The sequence below is a fragment of the Bubalus kerabau genome, chromosome 5 (assembly GCF_029407905.1).
Source record: "Bubalus kerabau isolate K-KA32 ecotype Philippines breed swamp buffalo chromosome 5, PCC_UOA_SB_1v2, whole genome shotgun sequence".
Taxonomy (NCBI): Eukaryota; Metazoa; Chordata; class Mammalia; order Artiodactyla; family Bovidae; genus Bubalus; species Bubalus kerabau.
Genome location: NC_073628.1, coordinates 22,322,074 through 22,343,069, shown reverse-complemented (window position 1 = coordinate 22,343,069; position 20,996 = coordinate 22,322,074). Strand labels below are relative to the sequence as shown.

Below are 20,996 nucleotides of genomic sequence, written 5' to 3'. Positions count from 1 at the left end.
GACAACCCCTGTCCTTCCCTCCCTCAAAGGTGGGCGTAAGAGACAAAGCTGCCAGTGTCCCCCACGCCCGGGATGCTCCTCTCTGCCCTCCCACCTGCTCTAACTCCCCTTCCATCTCCTGGCCAAACAGCACCCCCGATGGCAGCTAAACTGCCCAGGGATGAGTGATGCCGGGCGCTGAGCGAGCCTGCTCAGAGGATGGGAAGGAAAGAATGCTTTTGATAGAGCAAACTCATCCCTCCTCCTCTGATTCCAGGAAGGATTTGCTGCCGGATCTTGGGGGTTTCTTTAGCCCTGGCATCTTGGGCTTCTGACCTTCAAATCAGGAACCCAAGAGTCCTGGCTTCATATCAGCACCTACAGATCAGCTGCACACCTCTCAAGGGATCCGCAGCCCTTCAGGGGCTGCCCGTGACGCTGTGCTCTACCCAGGAATCTACCCAGTTCCTGGCTGCGCGCAGGGAAGGGGGCTTGGCTGGGGGTGACCGCCGTGTCCTCCACTCCCAACATGGTCTCCAGCTCCGTCTTTAGTGGGCCATCCAGTCTGGGGCACGCCAGTGTATTTACTCTGTTCTGAGGGTGATCCCCTGAGCTACACTGCAGTCTCCTCACATCCTCTCCTAGGGGTCTAACTGCTCAGGCATTGCCTGGCAACTCCCAGAACCAGCTTGACTCCAGTCTTTCTGGAAATAAAGAGTCAACGTCCTTTCCTATGTCTCCCCTAAACTGTAGTAAGTTTGCAAGTGTGCAGGGCCAGGCTGGGCATTGCCGGCGAGCAGTATAGCTGAAGGTGGAGACCTCTCCCAGTCCTGTGCTCTAGAAAGGACAGCACAGTCAGGGCTATTCTTCATCCCCTGGGACTCTGGGGGATGACTCCAGCGTTCTTGCCTGGGGAATCCCATGGACAGAGGAGCCTCGTGGGCTACCATCCATGGGGTCACAAAGAGTTGGACACGAAGCGACTTAGCACGCATGCATGTAAATAAGTTAACTCATGCAAGAGGCTCTGTGCAGGCCACAGGCTTTGGTGTTGCAGGTACTCAGGCTCCGGGCGCTCCAAGCAGGAGGGACAGAGACAAAGGTCAGCCTTGGGTGTGAGACCACAGGCCCTCTGCCTACTTGCTCTCTCTCTCCGGCTTTTCTTCTCTAGGCCAGTGAAGTAGAAGGACAGGGGAAAATCTGGTTTATGAGTCCAGAAGAAAAAAAAAAAAAAACCAGGGAACTTCTGGAAAATTCTGTAACTTTAGACAGGAAAAAGGCCAGACTCTCCGACTGGGCCAGGATGAACTGGCAGCCGTTCAGGCCTGGCTGTAGGAGGTGTGTGTGTGTGTATGTGTGTGTGTATGTGTGTAACTCGGGCCACATCCAGGGGAACCCATGGCTCTCTCCCTCTGTCCTTCTGTCCTCCATCTCCCTCCCTCCCTGTTCTCCCATCTCCTCCCCCCACCAGTGAGCATGGGAAGCTCAGGAGGTAGTGCCCCTTGGATGCAAGCATGCAGGGCCAGGCTGGGCATGGCCTGCGAGAAGTGTAGCTGAAGGTGGAGGCCCCTCCCAGTCCTGCGGTTCCTGGTTCCGAAGGGAAGGTTCTCTCCTCTGACTTTCAGATCCTGTGCTTCCTGTAGGAAGCAGTCACCACATGCCTCTTAGAATCAAGCGGGTTTGGCCCCCGCCCCAGGGGCTCCCTGCTTCGTCCCCCGCCCACCGCCTCCCACCCTCCCACTTCCTCACTCCCCATCCAGGGAGGGTGTGCGCACAGGTAATGATGGGTCCACAATTGGGACATGGGCTGGAGGAGTGGGAACAGGAGCCCAGAGCAGCCCATAGGCTTGGGTGGAGACATGGCCCCAGAGCAGGGAGACTGGAAAGGGGCGATGAAGGCAAGCTGGCGTCACTATGGAAGCCTGGCTGGGAGAGCAGACTGCTGCCTGCAGCCCGGGCCTGGCCCTCACCTCCTGCTCCCTCTCTGACCCTGTTGCTTACATCAAAGTGGGGGCCCATCCCCTCGCTCGCTCCCTGAATGGTCCAGGTCATGGCTCCTGGCTCCTTGAAGCTGCTGATGGACAGATGGTAATAGCTCCCAGAGTGTTGAGAGACGGGCTCCGGGTTAGCACAGCCCCCGCCCACAATCATAGCTGGTGCTCATGGCTCCCTGCCTCCCACTCCTGCATCCACACTCGCCCCGGGACAGACTGGTCAGCAGGTGTTGGCGAAAGCGGGTGCACCGTCTGCTCTGATGCTGGGGTTCAGGGCCCACAGATGCAGGTGGGAGGTGTGGAAGAGGCAGGAGCCTGAGGACTCTGATACCCATTTCAGAAAGGCTGTGGGGAGTAGAGGGGGCAGGGAAGAAAGGAGGGGCAGCAGCCTCTCACACATGTCGGCTACCTGAAGCTCATCAGTGCAGCCCCAACCTCCAAAACTGCCATCTTTATTTCCCCCCATTATTTATCAAATCACATTTTATCAGCCTGCTTTTATTAGTCAAAATCATATTAATCACTAATCACACATATCACTGAGTGCTTCCGATCAACAAAGAGATTGCAATTTTTTACTACGACACATTGGGCCAAAATAAAAGCAGCCAACTGCTAAGCATGCTTGATATTTCAGCTGAGCTCTGCAACCACGTGGTGGGTAAATGAATATTTCCATTAGGCTTTTATTTTAAACAGTGAAAAATTGAGCGCAGCCATGACTTATAAATGAATGGAACATGCCTAATATGGAAGAGGTCCCGTTAACAGAATTCACAGGTAAATTCAGCTGTCTCTAGGCAATCTGGGAGGCAGACAAAGGTGGCCCTTCAACCCTGTGTACAGTTGGGAAGCCTGGACGTGGTGGGGTGAGGAAGTAGCAAGACCCCTCCCGGGCAGGTTTAGGAAACTCAGAACTGCTAATACTTTGAGAAACTAGCAAGAGAGGCCAGTGAGTCAGAGCAGAAGGTGTTTATTCCCGAAAGGAAGGTGGGCCTTTCAGATTCCTACTCTTTCACTTCTCTCTCACTCTTCTCCCCTGGCACAGGTGGGGCCCCATAACACAGACCTGGGGCTGATAAGGCAGTGCTCCCATTGTAGGGCTGGGTGTCACTGTGCCCCACCTAAGATGTACTCCTATCTGGGCTTTTCCATAACTGAGAGCAGCTTGATTATACTTTCCACGTGTCTGTAGTGAACTTGTAGTCCTCTTATAACTGGGTGTTTATGAGTCTCATTCTAGGGTGAATACACTTGGGGAGCTTAAACCATGACCTCCCTCCACTGTCTCACTCTCCACCAGAGAACAGAAAATTTTAAGTTTGAAACTAACTTAAAAATAAAAGGCCTGAGATTTACTGTCAATGTCAAGAGTATCTGGAGGTTAGAGGAAAACAGGGAAACGCTGTTGTGGAAGATGCTTGATTAAAACCTGTTCCCGCTTTCAGGCCAGAAAGGGAGAATAAATTTGGGAGACTGCTGCCATCTCGTGATAGAATGAGAAATTGCAATTGCTCCTCATTTTGCTTCTTTCGTAGGAATACTGTAATAAAACTAAATCTTACCCAATTAAATTAACTATAAATCCTAAAGGAAATCAGTAATGAATATTCATTTGAAGGACTGATACTGAAGCTCAAATACTTTGGCCACCTGATGCGAAGAACTGACTCATTTGAAAAGACCCTGATGCTGGGAAAGACTGAAGGTGGGAGAAGGGGATGACAGAGGATGAGATGGTTGGATGGCATCACTGACTCAATGGACATGAGTCTGAGTAGGCTCTGGGAGTTGGTGATGAACAGGGAGGCCTGGTGTGCTGCAGTCCATAGGGTCTCACAGAGTCGGACACAACTGAGAGACTGAACTGAACTGATAGTCCCAAAATGTAAGAGCTAAACCTAGAAAACTATTGAGGGAAAAACAGGTAAGTCTCTGAATTTGGATTAGGCAATTTTTAAATATATGACATCAAAAGCACAACAAGCAAAAGGAGATACATTAATTTAAAAATGGATATTGAGTTTCTTTTTTGTGAGAATTAAAATATTCTGAAATTAGATTGGGGTGCTAATTGTCCAATTCTAGGAATGTACTAAAGCCACTGAATTCTACACTTTAAATGGGTGAATTTTATAGCATGTGAATACCATCTCAATAAAAATGGCAAATTTAACCTGTTTTAACCTAACATTACCAGATTCCCAGGTGGTTCAGTAGTAAAGAATCTGCCTGCCAATGTAGGAGACACAGGTTCAATGCCTGGGTCAGGAAGATCCCCTGGAGGAGAAAATGGCAACCCACTCCAGTATTCTTGCCTGGAGAATTCCATGCACAGAGAAGTGTCATGAGCTACAGTTCAAGGGATTTATAAAGAATCAGATACAATTTAGTGACTGAGCACACACACACACAACCTATTATTACATTAATTGGGTCCTTGCCATCTGTCAGGAACTCTTCGGGGAACTTAATATGAGTTGTTTCAATTAATCCTTCAAAATATCTGTGTCATAGAGGTACTGTAATTATGCCCATTTTGCAGGTGCACGAATTGAGGCTCAGATAAGTTAAATAAATTATCCACAGTCAGCCAATAACTATCAGAGCCATCATTTGAACTGAAAGCCCATCCAGATCCAGAGCCTGAGAGCTACCAGAGTTGGGGGACTGCCTTACCGTTCAGTAGTCACTTTTCAAGAGTTTACAGGTATAGGGCTTGGGGGCCAAAGAGGAAAGCACCATGCCTGCCCACGAGAAAGGAGGAGACAGGTATAATTATGGGGAATGATTAGGATATGCGGCAGGAAGTGTGGAGTGACGAGTACTTTTCGGTGCTCAGGGCACATGGGGTAATTGCCCTCCCCCAGTGCCCCTCTCGGAGAAGGCAATGGAACCCCACTCCAGTACTCTTGCCTGGAAAATCCCATGGACGGGGGAGCCTGGTAGGCTGCAGCCCATGAGATCGCTGAGAGTCGGACACGACTGAGCGACTTCACTTGCACTTTTCACTTTCATGCACTGGAGAAGGAAATGGCAACCCACTCCAGTGTTCTTGCCTGGAGAATCCCAGAGGCGGGGGAGCCTGGCGGGCTGCCGTCTGTGGGGTCGCACAGTCGGACACGACTGAAGCGACTCAGCAGCAGCAGCAGGGCCCCTTGGGATACACGGCTGCCTGACAGTACTGACACAGGCTTGGGAGGCCCCAACCTCTTCATCCTGTTTACGGGGACGCACCTCATCTACCCCGCAACTCAGGAGAGGCTCCCCGGGAGTCCCCCTAGATCCTCCCCCTACCCCACCCGTATCAACCCCGTCAGCTCTAACCGCTCTCCCCAGCAGTATTTGGAGCCTGTTTACTGTGCCCCCCAAGGCCTCCGTGAGGGTTAAGTGGTAAAGAATCCACCTGCAAGGAAAGAGAGGCAGGAGACTCAGGTTCCACCTCTGGGTGAAGAAGATCCCCTGGAGGAGGAAATGGCAAGTCACTCCATTAGTCTTGCCTGGGAAATTCCATGGACAGAGGAGCCTGGCGGGCTACAGTCTGCGGGGTAGCAAAGAGTTGGACATGACTGAGCACACACAGTTTATTGTGACTGGGAGCACAGCAGAGAATATCCCCAGAAAAGCAGAGTTTCACCCTCTTGGGTGATCAGGCTTGAGTAAAACCCCCTTCTCACTGCCCTGGATCACAGCAGATAAGGGTGTGCCGAGTGGGGTGCGAGAAAGGAAGTGAACAGAAGTATTTCAAGGCCACTGGTCCAAGAGAACCTTAAGGCTCTAGCTGATGGAGGTGTATACAGCCAGCCACCAAGGAGACCAAAAGGTGAAGTGGTCCCTATCTAGGACGTGGAGAGGACTCCAGGAACAGGAGTGCAAGGGGCAACGGTGTTGAGTAGTAAGGGATTTGCCTGGCTTGTGTCCCTGCCTCCTGGGAGGAAGCCTCTGAATCTTTGGAATGATAGGAGTGTCTTTGTTACTTAGGATGGGTCCTGACACTTTGTGTAACCCCTGGGGAGTGTCCGGGTGCAGCCTGTCAATGGTATGTCAATAGACCAACCATGTGATTTGAGATGGAGAGTTGGACTGAGTTCAATAACCAGTGACCTAATCAATCTTGCTGACATGATGAAACCCCAATAAAGACTCCAGACATTGAAGCTTATGTGACCTTTATGGTTGGCACCCTCTGTGTACCTGGAGGGCGGTAGTCCTGAATCCCCAGGGAGGGGCCAGGGTAGCTTTGTGTCTGGGACCCTCACAGACCTCCACCCCATGAGTCTCCTCTTTTATTGCCGTAATAAAAACTGCAATAGCAAGTATAGCTGACTTTTGAAAGTTGTTCCAGAGGATTATCCAGTCTGAGAAGGTAATGGGAACCCCTGACTTTGTAGCTATTTGGTGATGGGGTTCAGGAGATGCTACCCCCAAACCTGGCACCTTGAATATTTTTTTTAAAAACACTTAAAAATTTTTTAAATTATTTTTAGATGCACTGTGTTTTGGTTGCTGTGCGAGGGTTTTCTCTAGTTGCGGCGAGTGAGGTTGTGATGTGAGGGCTTCTCATTACGGTGGCTTTATCTTGCTGCGGAGCACACACACAGTGACCTCATCTGTACTGTTAAAGTTAAGTCCGTGGTGCAGGGTAACAGTATTATGCAAACAGGAAAGTGGGTTTAGAAAGTTGTTTTCAACACAGAGAGAGCATCTAATGGGGTCCCTCCCCAACTCTGCCATCATTCCGAGTTTTCTCAGCTCAGCCAAGGTAACATGAGGTGTATTTATTTGCAAGATAGTACTGTTGCAAAAATCCAGACAGGAGCGAGCCAGACCATGAAGAGGAGCGGTTAAAATCATTTTCCTCCAAGTGGTGCTTGGCTCAGCCGCCTGAGACCCAAGGACAGGCTTGCTTCTGAAACAACGAAGATTCGAGAAATTGGCAGCTCCTTCACAACACTAACTCCAGTGTTTACAGACTAACCAAAGCCATCCCCTAGTCTAGAAAGGACAGATGCTACATGAAGCTAAAATGTCAAACACTGATGCAGAACTCTCAAGATGGCCCTTTCCCAAACATCTACACCAGTCTTTAAACATAGACTGTAAACAGACAGCCTGCAGATGAAACCCAACCTGCAAATAGGATCTGCTAGCCTATCCAACGGAGAAGGCGATGGCACCCCACTCCAGTACTCTTGCCTGGAAAATCCCATGGATGGAGGAGCCTGGTAGGCTGCAGTCCATGGGGTGGCTAAGAGTCGGACATGACTGAACAACTTCCTTTTCACTTTTCACTTTCATGCACTGGAGAAGGAAATGGCAACCCACTCCAGTGTTCTTGCCTGGAGAATCCCAGGGACAGGGGAGCCTGGTGGGCTGCTGTCTATGGGGTTGCACAGAGTTGGACACGACTGAAGTGATTTAGCAGCAGCAGCAGCCTACCCAAGCTAACTAAATCCTGACTTAGCTAGCGAGATGCTGGCAGATTTCACATGAATGGCTGGGTTTCCTCACTCTGAAAAACGTTATGAAATCTGTTCCCCCAGAGTGACACTCAGCTGGAGCTAACTGCTGCCCTCTTTAGGTATATGGGTGCTCCCATCACAGCTCCCGCCACGGCCTAACACCCGGCCTGCTCCACGTGCTTCTGTTACCTGCCCGTCGTTTACACCTGCTTTCCTTGCTCACTGAACACCCCTTCACAGGCTCCACGATCACACACACAGCTAGGCTCCTGGGCTGAGCCAGGCGAGAATCTTTGTTGTTTGTGACAACTGTCTACAGAATCTGCGACTGATCCATCAACAGATGAATGGATAAAGATGTGTACATATACACAATGGAATATTACACATAAAAATGAAAGAAACTGGGTTGTCTGTAATGATGTGGATGGACCTAGAGACTGTCATACAGAATGAAATCAGAAAAACAAATATCGTGTATTAATGTATATAGATGGAATCTAGAAAAATGGCACACCTGAACCTATTTGCCCGGCACGAATGGAGATGAAGATGTAGAGAATGAACATATAGAAATGGGGTGGGAAGGAGAGGGTGGGATGAACTGGGAAGTAGCAGTGACATATGTACATTACCATCTGGATAATGTAGATAGCTAGCGGGAGGCAGTTGTATAGCACAGGGAGCTCAGCTTGGTGCTCTGCGATGACCTAGAGGGGTGGGATGGGAGGGTGGGAGGCTCAAGAGGGAGGGGATGTATGTATACGGATAGCTGATTCACTTGGTGGTACAGCAAAAAATAACACAGCATTGTAAAGCGATCAAACTCCAATAATAATATTTTTAAAAATCTGGGACTGAACAAATCAAGCAGAAAGGCTTTGCTGAGCAGTCCTATGAGTCCATGAGGACAGAAACTGCTCCTGAATCCCTCTCTGAGCTAGATAACCATCACGTTCTCTCCAACCACAGGAACCGTCCTGATAGATCACGTGCTTCATTGCTGGGTAAAAACCATGCCTGATCAGCAATCTCGGGCTTTAGCTCTCCTGATCCTGGACTCCTGTCGCCTCGGAGGCAGGGAAGCTGCCTGCTGGCTTTCCAAGAGTGTGACCAGAGTGGTGGGAAACAGATGCTAGCCTCCAGTAAAAGCCCCGAAGCAGCAGTTTCTCCAACTCTTCACACCTGGCTCTTCTGGAGTCTGGCCCCAGTGAGAAGTCGGCAGAGTCCCTTAAACAAAGTGAAGAATTCAGGGCAGACTGCCCGACGGTCTTCACTGGGCTCCTGGCTGTGCGGCTTCCTCGTCCGCACTGTGGTCCTGACTCGGCATCTTTAAGCCCAGACGGCGCAGGGAGTTGACAAAGTAGCGAGGAGGCCCGCAGAACAAGGCGAGTTCTTCCTTCTGGGGCTGCAGGGCAGGCAGGGTCAGCTGGCAGGCGTGCAGGTGCAGGGGGAGGTGGCGGGCCTTGGACTGCTGCAGCCCCAGCTTCTTCAGGATCCCGACAGACAGTTTCTGCACAAAGGAAAGAGCTCGTGAGAGCCGGGCTGGTGGTGCCTCTGACCAGCAGCCAGGGATAGAAGACTTCCACTTCCGGGGCCCCATCACTGATCCCCACTGCATGACACAGGGAGGGACAGCGTGCTTCGGGGCCATCTCTAGGAAGGGTTCAGAACCCACGTGACAGAAAACCCACCACACTGGGAAAGCTCTCTTTGGCCAGTTCTCTGGCTTTCCAAGAGAATGAGCTGTAACAGTGAAAAACAAGTTTCCACCAAGACTCGAGCAATAGCATGAAAGGCTGCTTTGAGCCTTCAGAAAGTCTCCTGTCTGCTTCTCAATTCCTCCCTAACCTAAAGAGCTAGCAGGATTATTGCTGTTTAGTTGCTTAGTAGTGTCAGACTCTTTGTGACCCCATGGAGTGTAGCCTGCCAGGCTCCTCTGTCCATGAGATTCTCCAGGGAAGAATACTGGAATGGGTTGCCATGCCCTCCTCCAGGGGATCTTAATGAACCACAGATTGAACCCGCGACCCCCATGTCTCCTGCATTGCAGGTGGATTCTTTACTGCTGAGCCACCAGGGAAGCCCAGCTGGCAGGGCGTTGTGTCTGAAAACAATCAACACGCCTTTGCTGCAACTGACATTAGGGATTTAACAAGGGGAAAGCATAAGTTTTCTCCCTTATTCTGTTGCATCTTGGGTCAAAAAGATATTACCTGGGGGGCCAGCCTGTTCCAGTCTGAGTACTTGTGATCACCAAGGATCGGGCAATCCAACCCAAAAGACATGTGAACGCGAAGCTGATGTTTTATTCCTTTAAAAAGAGAAAGGGAGGAGACTTATGAGTAGCTATAGAAACGATACCACTGGCGGCATCTGCTTCTAATCATATTAAATCAAAGCACAGTAAAATTGGCAAAACCCCAGCTACAATGAAGTGTAAAGGATAATATAACAAATGATAAGCTATTAGGAAATAATACTGTTAAGCCTCTAAGTACCCCTCCCCGTCACAGTTCCCTTTCCACCACACATAACCACTCCGATCAACTTGAGGTCTATCGCTGCCATGCTTTTTGCTTTTGTAAAAAATAACTTTATTGTATAACATTGAATAGTACTACTTGGCACATTTATTTTTATATTATGGCAAAATATACATAAAATTTGAACTTTTTTTAAAAACAGAATTTGAAAGTAGTGCATTAAGAATTCTCTCTTTTTTTAAAGGCTGCACAGCACGAAATGCAAATTCTCTTTTTTAAAGGCTGCACAGCATGGCATGCAGGACCTAAGTTCCCCAACCAGGCATGGCATCTGTGCTCCTGCAGTGGAAGCTTGAAGTCCTAACCACTGGACCACCAGGGAAGTCCCAAGGTTTACCATTTTAATCCTTTTTAAGCGTTCAATTCAGTGGCATTAAGTACACTCACATTGTTCTGCAACCATCACCACTGTCCATCTCCAGAACCCCTTCACCCTAAACTGAAACCCTGTCCCCAAAAACCATAACTCCCCACCCCCTCCTCCCTCCAGCCCCTGTAGCCACCACTCTGCTATCCGTCTCTAGGAACCTGACGACTCCAGGTATCTCACATAAGTGGAATCATACAGCGTGTGCCCTTTTGTGCTGGGCTTCTTTAATTTAGCGTAATGTCTGTAAGGTTTGATCCAGCTGAAGCACGTGTCAGAACCTCCTTCCTTTCTATGGCTGGGTAATATTTCATGCATGAAGTACCACTGTGTCTTTCCAATCATCTGCTGATGGACATGTGGGTTGTGTTCACCTTTTCGCTACTGTGTACAGCACTGCTATGAACAGCGGGGACAGACATCTTTTTGAGGAACCCGTTTGCAAATTTTTAAATAAACGTAAGCAAACTGTTCATATTCTTATGCTACTGTTTTTCACAATCCCATCCCCATGGGAGCTCCCAGCCTTGGATCAGCACCGGAAGCACACTCTGGTACAACCTCAGCGGCCCATAATCCCGGGAGCTCAGAGGCAGGGCGGGGCCCAGCACGAGGCCCTGCGTGAAGCCCTGAGGAGCCCCGCGGCTCTGCCTGCTGCCGCTGCAGAAAAGCGGCGCCCTCACCCGTGATAGGCTGGAGCTCCAAGAGGGCGGCGGACAGGCTGCTGCTCAGCACCTGGTACTGAGTCGCTGCCCGCTGTGCGTTCCGGCTGCTCCGCACCCTCACCATCTTCCCGTCGTCCATGCGGTAGCTTGGGGACAGCGTCATCTGCAGCCAAAGAAGTCGAGATGTGACTTCAAAGACGAGCAGAAAACCCGTCCCTCCAGAAGTGCTCCCCCACCCACCTTGTGGTGATGCTGCTGGCCCTGCGCCTCCTTCTCGACGATGGGGATGTCCACGACTCCCGCTTCAGGCACCGGGACGCGCACGGTGATGGCCCTGGAGGACACACAAACCCTGGCCTGAGCCGTGAAGATGAGGGAAGTGCTCCTTGGTTATTCGGCTACTTAGAGGTTTCATGCTGGACTTTCTGCACTACTATAGTGAGTTCTGAGGGTCAGAGGGTCCCAAATAATCTCTTGGTATAGCGCTTAGCCTGACAGCTATCACTATTCTTTCAAACCTATCTTTTCTACTACTAAAGTAAATATGCTGATTGCAGAATACTGGGGGGGCGGGGGGGGGGCGTGGGGTGCGGAGAGAACAGGAAAACAAACAAAAACAATTATATTAGTAACATGGTCTTTCATCCAGCCTTTAAAAGTAAGTATGGGCAGTTTCATTTTAAAGGGGGATAATATAGTTTTGTATCTTTTATATCTTTCTTTTTTAAAGGATAAAAGATGGTAAATTCAAGTTGCATAGGAAATAAATGAATAAATAAAATGAACTGAATGAAAAACTCATAGGACTGCTCCTGCTCTATTTGCCAGGTAGATGAAACAGGGAGGAAATGTGCTCCAAAAGTCACAGGAACCCCAAACACAGTTCAGTAACTCACTCCCAACCTCTCTTGTTGGAGGTCCATCACACCGCAGACAGGTAGAAGACTCTGATTTGTCCTTACGTTTACACCTCCTCCAGGTCAATCAGCCTAACACAGAATCGCTGGCCCAGGAGTCAAAAGCCCTCTCAGATATAACATCTCACACTCTGGACACCCAGCTGCAGGTTGGTAGCAGTTTAGACTGCTATCTGATGCATTTCACCATACTTACACTGATTTATAACCACTAGATGACCCTTCCTAATGACCTAACGCTCCTGCTCAGAAATGTTCAGCCAATAAATATTCACTGAATGTAAACAGGCACCGATTTGGGTAGGCGCTGGTTTTATATGGATGAATGAAACAAAAATCCCTACTGGTCAGCCTTCCCTGGCCACCCAGTGGTTAAGACTCTGTGCGTCCACTGCAGGGTGCATAGGTTCAAACCCTGGTTGGGAAAATTCCCTAAGCCACACTGTGTGCACCGCATGCCCCAACCAAAAAAGGAAAGGAAAAAAAAATCCCTGCTCTCAAAGAATCCCAAATCTAGTAAGAGGGGTTCAATAACTTACCTAAAGTCTCACACTGGTAAATAACACAGGTGAGAGCTGAACACAGATCTTTCTGAGCATTAAGCTACCATGCTAAACTTGCTCCATTATCTGTCATCTCTCACTGAGGTGATTCTTAAAACTTCATTCCTCATCACAGTCATTGGTGGAGCTTTTTAAAGATACACATACCTAAACCTCACACCCACCAGACTTATGAATCAGAACCTCTGTGGGTGGGTCTCAAGCTTATAGATCTTTTTTAAGGTTCCCAAGATAGCAAAGCAACTTCAAAATCTATCATACAAAAAAGGACTAACATCCAAAATATGAGAAGAATGCTCACAAATCAAAAATAAAATAATAACCTTATAGAACACAGGCAAAAGAAAACAGTCTGTTCACAGAAAGGAAAACTAAAACCACCGATAAACAAACACACACACACAAAACCAGCCAACATCACTAGTTAACAGGGAAACAGAAAATAAAATATATATTTTTTACCCATCAGAGTGGCACACCTTTTACAAATGCTTGGTCAGGCATAATGGGGAGTGGCTACCATCACTGCTAGTGGGGATAAAAGCTGGCATCATCATTTTGGGGAGAAGGCGATGGCACCCCACTCCAGTGCTCTTGCCTGGAAAATCCCATGGACGGAGGAGCCTGGTGGGCTGCAGTCCATGGGGTCACTAAGAGTCGGACACGACTGAGCGACTTCACTTTCACTTTTACTTTCATGCATTGGAGAAGGAAATGGCAACCCACTCCAGTGTTCTTGCCTGGAGAATCCCAGGGACAGGAGAGCCTGGTGGGCTGCCGTCTATGGGGTCGCACAGAGTCAGACACGACTCAAGTGACTTAGAGGCAGCAGCAGCATCATTTTGGAGAGCAACTTGGGTAGTAACCATTCAAATTTTATAAAGTGTGCACCCTTCAACCCAGCAATTCCATTTCTGGGCTTCTGTCCTAACGATATACTCACATATTCTTTGCAAGAGGCTTTGAAAAATGGAAAACTACTTAAACATCAATAAGGAAGTTATGATATATCCACACAACGAATACATACAATAGAGCCATTGAAAAGGAGACAGCTCTAACTGTGCAACACAAAAGGCCCTCCAAGATATACTGTCCAAGTGAAAAGAGCAGGCTGCAAAGCAATGCGAAATATGCTGCCATACAATCATCTGCTTACACATATCCCACATAACTCAACAAGTTTACACGAGACACTAGCAAGAGTAACTGCTTCAGGAACAGGAAATAGAGTAGATGGGGGATAGGAGTGGTTTCGTTTTTGCTCATGTACCTTTCTTCTATTAAAAAACTAAGGTTGGCAAAATTGAAAAAGACACATATATCCCACTGTTCATTGCAGCACTATTTACAATAGCTAGAACACGGAAGCAACCTAGATGTCCATTGACAGATGAACGGATAAAGAAGTTGTGGTACATATACACAATGGAATGCTGCTCAGCTATAAAAAGGAACGCATCTGAGTCAGTTCTAATGAGGTGGATGAACCTAGAGCCTATTGTACAGAGTGAAGTAAATCAGAAAGGGAAAGATAAATATCACACACTAACGCATATGTACGGAATAGAAGACGGTACTGAAGCATTTATTTGCAGGACAGCAATGGAGAAACAGACATAGTGAATAGATTTATGGACATGGGGAGAGGGGAGGGGAGGGTGAGATGTATAGAGAGAGTAACATAGAAACTGACATTACCATATGTAAAACATAGCCAATGGGAATTTGCTGTATGTCTCAGGAAACTCAAACAGGAGCTCTGTATCAACCTAGAGGGGTGGGATGGGGAGGGAGATGGGAGGGAGGTTCAGGAGGGAGGGGATATACATATACCTATGGCTGATTCATGTTGAGGTTTGACAGAAAACGACAAAATTCTGTAAAGCAATTATCCTTCAATTAAAAAATAAATAAATTATATATATTAAAAAAACCCCTAAGATTGGGACTTCTCTGGTGGTCTAATGGCGGGGGCCTGAGTTCAATCCCTGGTCAGGGAATTAGATCCCACATGCCACAATTCAGAGCTCCTAAGCTGCAACTGAAGATTCCACATGCCACAGTGAAGATCAAAGATCTCGCACACTGCAACTAAGACCCAGCACAGCCAAATAAATACAAACTGAGGTAAATCTACATGCACCAACATGGAAAGAACCTACAGACGAAGGGTTAAGTCGGAAAAACACAGTGTACACTGTACAATGTCACACACACACACACACAGAGTGTACAAATCAGTGTGCTCACTCACTCCATCGTGTCCTGCTCTTTGCAACCCTGTGGACTGTAGCCCACCAGGCTTCTCTGTCCATGGGATTTCCCAGGCAAGAATACTGGAGTGGGTTGTTATGCCCTCCTCCAGCGGATCTTCCCAACTCAGGGATCGAACCTGCATCAGACATGTATGTAAATAGGATGAGTAAGCTCCACAGGAATAAAAACCAAACAACTCCAAGAGAAGGAACAAGAATAACAGAATGAGTGAATTCTCCAGGACTTTTTTTTTTTGCTTTATCCATGTTGTCTGACATTTTACCACAACAATCAAATCATATTACTTGCATAATTAGTTTTTAATAATTTTTATGTACAGCCATAATTAGGAACCACTCCACTCCAGTACTCTTGCCTGGAAAATCCCATGGATGGAGGAGCCTGGCTGGCTACAGTCCATGGGGTCGCTAAGAGTCGGGCACGACTGAGCGACTTCACTTTCACTTTTCACTTTCATGCATTGGAGAAGGAAATGGCAACCCACTCCAGTTTTCTTGCCTAGAGAATCCCAGGGACAAGGGAGCCTGGTGGGCTGCTGTCTATGGGGTCGCACAGAGTCGGACACGACTGAGGCGACTTAGCAGCAGCAGCATACTATCAGACTCTAATAGTCTAAGCACTAAATCTATTTCCTATAATTTTTATATGTCCAGAGATCCTAAGACAGTGCCTTCTGTCACCAGGGATTCCTGATGTAAGAAGAGCTGAAGAAATGAAAGAGGCCCTACACCACCTCGACCGCTAGCGACAGGTTTCATACCAGTACTTCTTTGTCACCTGACGGGTTCTAAACAGCTCTTGGACTTGATGCGCCACTTCTTTTTCCCAAGCCAACACCATCACACCTGTGGTTTCCTTGTCCAGCCGATGGCACAGGTGCAGCGGCTTTGCCTTGGGGCCGTGGAGTATCTTTGCCAGGACAGGCAGTACATCACTGATGCAGAGCTTGACCCCAGGGCCACCTGAGAAGGAAAGAGCCAGAGATCTGAGTGGCCAGGGAAAGATCCCATCAAAGACCTCGACTTGGGAAAAGCAGATTATTGGATTAAGAGCAGATGCTCTTGAGGGCAGTAAAACTGAAGTGTGGTCCAGGGACTAGCAACATGTCCGTAAGCCCGGGGAACCTGCTGGAAAGGAGTCTCAGGCCCCCCAACCCAGATAATGAGTCAAACTCTGCATTTTAACAAAACGCCCAAGTGACTTATATGCATAATAAAGTTTAAGAAACAAGATCCCAGGGTATGTGGCTTTCTCCTCACACATAAACAATTTTTTTTAAAAGTACTTATGTACTCAAACTAAAATTAGTAACCAAAATGAGGAGGTCTGATATTTCACTATATAAACACAGGTTCGAGAATCTGCCAAGTAAACCCTAGTGAGAAATGCAAGACCATAAGGCCCTCCTGAGGCATTACCGAGGAGTTGAAAGGATGGGCATTCCTGGGTTCCACTCTATGGAGCCTCCTAACTAGCCACTGACCTTAGATTACTTACCCTTTTCAACTTTTAGTTTTCTTATCTACAAAATGTAAATATCAGGATAATAATTATTTCTTGGGGAACGAAAAGGCAAGAAACTTAATGGAAGGATCAAGAGAGAAAAATACACACAAAGCACTAGACAATGTCTAACTTAATTCCTTGTTTTCATGTACAACCATCTCTGTATCTCCCCCCAAAGCATTTGTACTTCTAGCTAAAACATGCCTTTTCCTCCAGCAAAACCCCTTCCACAAATGCATTTTTTCTATCAATTTTTCCTGACTCACTCCAGCTATCTCTGAAAATAAAAAACATCAGGGTGTCCATTAAGGTCGAGGTGCCCTGGGGTTTTACTAGTTATACACCAACACACGTTATGCCCTTTCTCCCAATTTTGATGGAAAATAATTTGAAGACAGGAACTACACAGCTTTGGTCCTCTATAGCAATCCCTGGTGGAGGCTGGCACACAGCAAATTCCATACTGCTGGCTGCCAGATGCTTGGAAGATGGGGACCGTCTTCTTTATCTCTGTGTCCTCTCTGGTGCCTTACATAGGTCAGTATCCTTACAAAAGTTTAATTACTCTGAAAGCAAAGCTTCAGAAAGCCCCAGGAGTAATGTCAGAGTTATCCTTCCTTGTAACAGAAAGCAGCAGCGCCCCTCCCCCTTCCCCGCCACGTGCTCCTCACCGTGCACAGGGAGACCGTAGGGCTTATTGATGACCACAAGTTCCTTGTCCTGATGTACAATTCCCCGGCTCAGCGCCTTAGCCAGCACGTTGGGGTGGACGCGCTGCAGCTGCTCTGTGAACCGCACTAGTTCTCGCACTCTCCGCTGAACAGGGTTTGTGGGCGCCTAGGGGGAGAGAAGGAGAGACGGGCAATGTCCGGTGAGGAGGTCTTTCACTAAATCTGGGTGGGAATTTGGGAAGGGAATGCCTGTATCTCTGCACTAGATGAGCGCCTTCCTCGAGTATAATTTGAGAGCAGGGGTGCGTGTCTGTCCCACTGGTACCCAAGTAGGGCTTAAGGCCGGGGTCGGCAGGAGCCAAGGACCCAGCCCACAGGAAGATCCTGCACCCTGCTGAGCTGTCCCCTTCGCTTTCTCCCAGTTTTCCCACCACAAGCCCTTGACATTTACCTGACAGGTGTCAGAGGACCCGCCTACCTCCCTCCTCACCCCAGTGAGCGCACTGCCTCTTGGGAGTTGTGGTCCTTCTGGACTCACCGGCTCCTTCGTCTTTTGTTGCTGTTTCTGGGCCCGGAGTCTCTCTGCTAATCGCTGAGCATCCAGGGGCTGAGAGGCAGCAGCAGCAGCGGAACAAAGTGGCTTTGAGAAGAGGGTGAAGAGACTCCCGAGACACTGCCCGGAGCCTCGGACCCAGAGGCCCGGCGCACTACAGCCGGGCGCCGCCATCTTGCCGAGAAGGGAGGGGCGAGGCAAGGCCACGCCCAGAGGAGAGCAACAAAAGGACCAGCGGGAGGGCAGGTGGGCGGGCCCTGAGAGTCACGTGGGCGGGGCGGGGCGGGGCGGGGCCCGGGGCGCGTCACTTGGGGGCGGTGCGCGCTGAGTGCGGCTGCGCCGGCCGGTAGCTGCAGCTGGAGCGGTGGCGTTTGGAGGAGACGCGGTGAGTGTGTGCGAAAGCCGGGTTGGGACTGCGGAATGCCGGTGCCTCAAAGCTTTAACGTTTCTGCGGACCCGGGGTTTCCGTTCTCGGAGATCCCTGTCTTGGGAAACCGTTTCTCCCTTTGAGAGACGACCCCACTCAAAACCACCTCCCCGCCCCCGCGCCGGGTAGAAGAGATACCCGATGAATGCTCGCCCCAGAGCCGTCTTGAGGCGCCCACCCTGTCCCTCTTGCCCCGAGGGACGCGTGGCGTCTCTTCTCCTTTCCTTATGGCTCGACCTTCGGAGATGCGGGATCAGTGAAACCTCTCCACCCCTCACCTCCTGACTCCCAACCTTTGTTTCACGTTGTAACTAGTCCTTCTCTCCCAGGGGTGATGGGCAGCCCCTTCCGTTACCCAGGGGCCTATATGTCCTTCCTAGCGAGCACCTTGAGTTTCTTCTGCCGCTTTCAAGAATTCATTTCTTGGAGTCTCCTCCTTCAACTCCCCCCCCTCCCCCATGGCTTCCAAAGAGAAGACAAAGTACAGAGCAGGAACCTTCCCTTCCCTTTTCTCCTTCCTTCATTTCCTCGTCCGCCGTTTGCAGTCCCTCCAGACCCTCCCCTTCTCTTACAAGGGGACCCCCATGCCCAAACTGCGACTAAGCGAAGTCAAGACTGTTTGACTTCACTAAGGGGTGGCAGGGAAGAGGAACATCTGGTTGGGATAGTAACACTATAAAAGTAGCTTGGGACACACCTGGCATTTGTTAAGGATGGTGCCCGAGCCCTAAAGGGATGTCAGAAAGCGAATGGGTCTGCGCTGACGTTAGAGGAAACAGTGACTGCTGAGCATGAAGGTTGCCAGACGAGTTAGTGGAACTAGGCTTGTGTCCTACCCCTCTAAAACGGATTGGCATGAAACAGAGTTGAATAGGTAAGTGGAGCTAGCCTGTAGAAGACTTTAACCTGAAGAAGAGTTTGATCTAGATGTGAGTCTGTGATCTAAGGCGTCTGTGAAGCTTCTCAAGCAGGAGGGAGACTCCTTGAAAGGTAGAAACGAATCTGACAGTTGAATGCAGGACACATTGAAAAGGAGGGGGCTTTGAGAGCGGGGAGATCAGCTAGGATGCTGCCAACTAGGTGGGCAGTAGTAAGGCTGTGCTTGGTTCAGTGGTCTTCTTCCCTACACCATACTGTCCTTTGAGTTTAAATTGATTTTGAGTTGTGCAGGTCAAGATGTATCAGTTGGCAGCTGCTGTTGAACAGTGAGTGCCTTATAGATTCATTCATTCATTCTTTTTTTTAATTCCGCCCATCTGGTGCAGAGTAAACTCACAAATACCCTTGGACTGGGTGAGGTGCATTGTAGGCTTGTATTAGGTGTGTCCGAACATTTTGAATCATCTGATTTCTGTCCATTTTTTTATCTAAAGAGTGGAGGAAGGAGTAGATGTATTTGTAAAGGGGGGGGAAAGAAAGCCTGTGTGTGTTTCTGTAATGAGAGGTGATGGTTATAAATGTGAAGAATTTCAAGGGAGACTGGGGAAACAGCCTCTGTCTCTCCTACTGTTTTTCCTCCGCAGATTCACAAGAAAAACACAGATGTATAGAAGTTGAGAATTACCACCTTTTGCTGATAATGCCCCAGACCCAGTTTCTAATTTCAGTAAACAGTCCCATATTATATGTTAAGTAGGTACTTGAAGCCTCCTTTCCAGGGACTCTAAAATTTGGACATCAGAACTTAAGTTTGTGTCCTTATGTTAATTACAAGCCTGTTTTAGGTGAAGGACTTTTATGGTTTCGTCCGGGCCAGGGAACGTATTTCTGCCTTAACCTGTCCTTAATAGTGTTCAAAAAGTGACCCCTGTTCCTGCAGGATTTTCTTTGTGCCAGGAAACAAAATGAAGCACCTACTCAGATATCATTGCCAGTGACGCAGACCTTGTGTTCTTGGGTTTCACCTTAACCCAAGGCATACACTGTAGTGCCTAGGAATAACAACACTGGTCCCCCCTCCTTTTTTTTTTTTCTGGAGAAGGAACTTTTAGATTTTTCTTGTTGAAACTTTGTGAGCGAAATTTGAAGAGTTTTTTTGCTTGATATCACAGTACAGCTTTAGCCAAGATGGATACAAAACTTTCTGTTTCCTTAACGTTTAAGTCTAGGCACTTGCTGGTTATTGAAATAAAGTTGCTCTCAATACACAAGAATTTATGCAGACCCCAATGTTCATCGCAGCACTGTTTATAATAGCCAGGACATGGAAGCAACCTACATGTCCATTAGCAGACGAATGGATAAGAAAGCTGTGGTACATATACACAATGGAGTATTACTCGGCCATTAAAAAGAATACATTTGAATCAATTCTAACGAGGTGGATGAAACTGGAGCCTATTATACAGAGTGAAGTAAGCCAGAAAGAAAAACACCAATACAGTATACTAACGCATATATATGGAATTTAGAAAGATGGTAATGATAACCCTGTATGCAAGACAGCAAAAGAGACACAGATGTATAGAACAGTCTTTTGGACTCTGTGGGAGAGGGAGAGGGTGGGATGATTTGGGAGAATGGCATTTAAACGTGTATAATACCATATGTGAAACGAATCGCCAGTCCAGGTTCGATGCATCATACAGGATTCTCGGGGCTGGTGCACTGGGATGACCCAGAGGGATGGTATGGGGAGGGAAGTGGGGGGTGTTCAGGATGGGGAACATGTGTACACCCGTGGCGGATTCATGTTGATGTATGGCAAAACCAATACAATATTGTAAAGTAATTAGCCTCCAATTAAAATAAATAAATTTATATTAAAAAAAAAGAATTTATGCAGAGATACATATTGTCTTTTTCCTCTTCCTCATTCAGTTGATCCTGTCTTGGTAGCTCATTTTTCAGCTTCTCCACCAATCTCATGTTCTCTTTTTGGTTGGGGCCTCTTTTGTCTGGACTGTTTTCTTAGTACAAGGAAGGGAATTTTATTAGTGATGTCTTCATTCTTACAGAGTACAAACATAGCTTCTAGACATAGATCTTGATATACTTATCATATGTGCCCCCGCCATAACTATATAAAGAAGACCATGGTAGTTTGCTTTTAAAAATATTTTCTAT

At 48.2% G+C, this 20,996-nt stretch overlaps 2 protein-coding genes across 4 annotated transcripts in view; one reads left to right on the top strand and one right to left on the bottom strand.

Moving 5' to 3' along the window:
• Positions 1 to 8,251: 8,251 nt before the first annotated feature.
• Positions 8,252 to 17,715, bottom strand: RPUSD4 (RNA pseudouridine synthase D4). Its single transcript, XM_055581224.1, has 7 exons — positions 17,489 to 17,715; positions 16,951 to 17,116; positions 15,534 to 15,735; positions 11,254 to 11,347; positions 11,032 to 11,176; positions 9,652 to 9,749; positions 8,252 to 8,948 (listed from the first exon to the last, which is right to left on the bottom strand). The coding sequence occupies exons 1-7, from the start codon at positions 17,675 to 17,677 to the stop codon at positions 8,709 to 8,711; spliced, it is 1,134 nt and encodes a 377-aa protein (XP_055437199.1). The 5' UTR covers positions 17,678 to 17,715; the 3' UTR covers positions 8,252 to 8,708.
• Positions 17,716 to 17,750: 35 nt separating this feature from the next.
• Positions 17,751 to 20,996, top strand: part of FAM118B (family with sequence similarity 118 member B) — a 49,291-nt gene continuing 46,045 nt past the window's right edge. For 2 of the 3 annotated variants that reach the window (XM_055581222.1, XM_055581221.1), the window contains exon 1: positions 17,770 to 17,888. The gene's annotated coding sequence lies outside the window, so the exon portion shown is untranslated. Of the gene's footprint in view, positions 17,889 to 20,996 lie in introns of all 3 variants that reach the window. The other variant, XM_055581223.1, reaches the window with a different exon arrangement.

Coding starts and splice junctions, on each gene's coding strand:
- RPUSD4 (XM_055581224.1), bottom strand. CDS start 17,677: ATGGCGGCGCCCGGCTGTAGTGCGCCGGGCCTCTGGGTCCGAGGCTCC. Junction 17,117..17,488: donor AACAAAAGACGAAGGAGCCG/GTGAGTCCAGAA, acceptor CTCTCCCCCTAG/GCGCCCACAAACCCTGTTCA. Junction 11,348..15,533: donor CAGGTGACAAAGAAGTACTG/GTATGAAACCTG, acceptor TGTGTCCTCCAG/GGCCATCACCGTGCGCGTCC.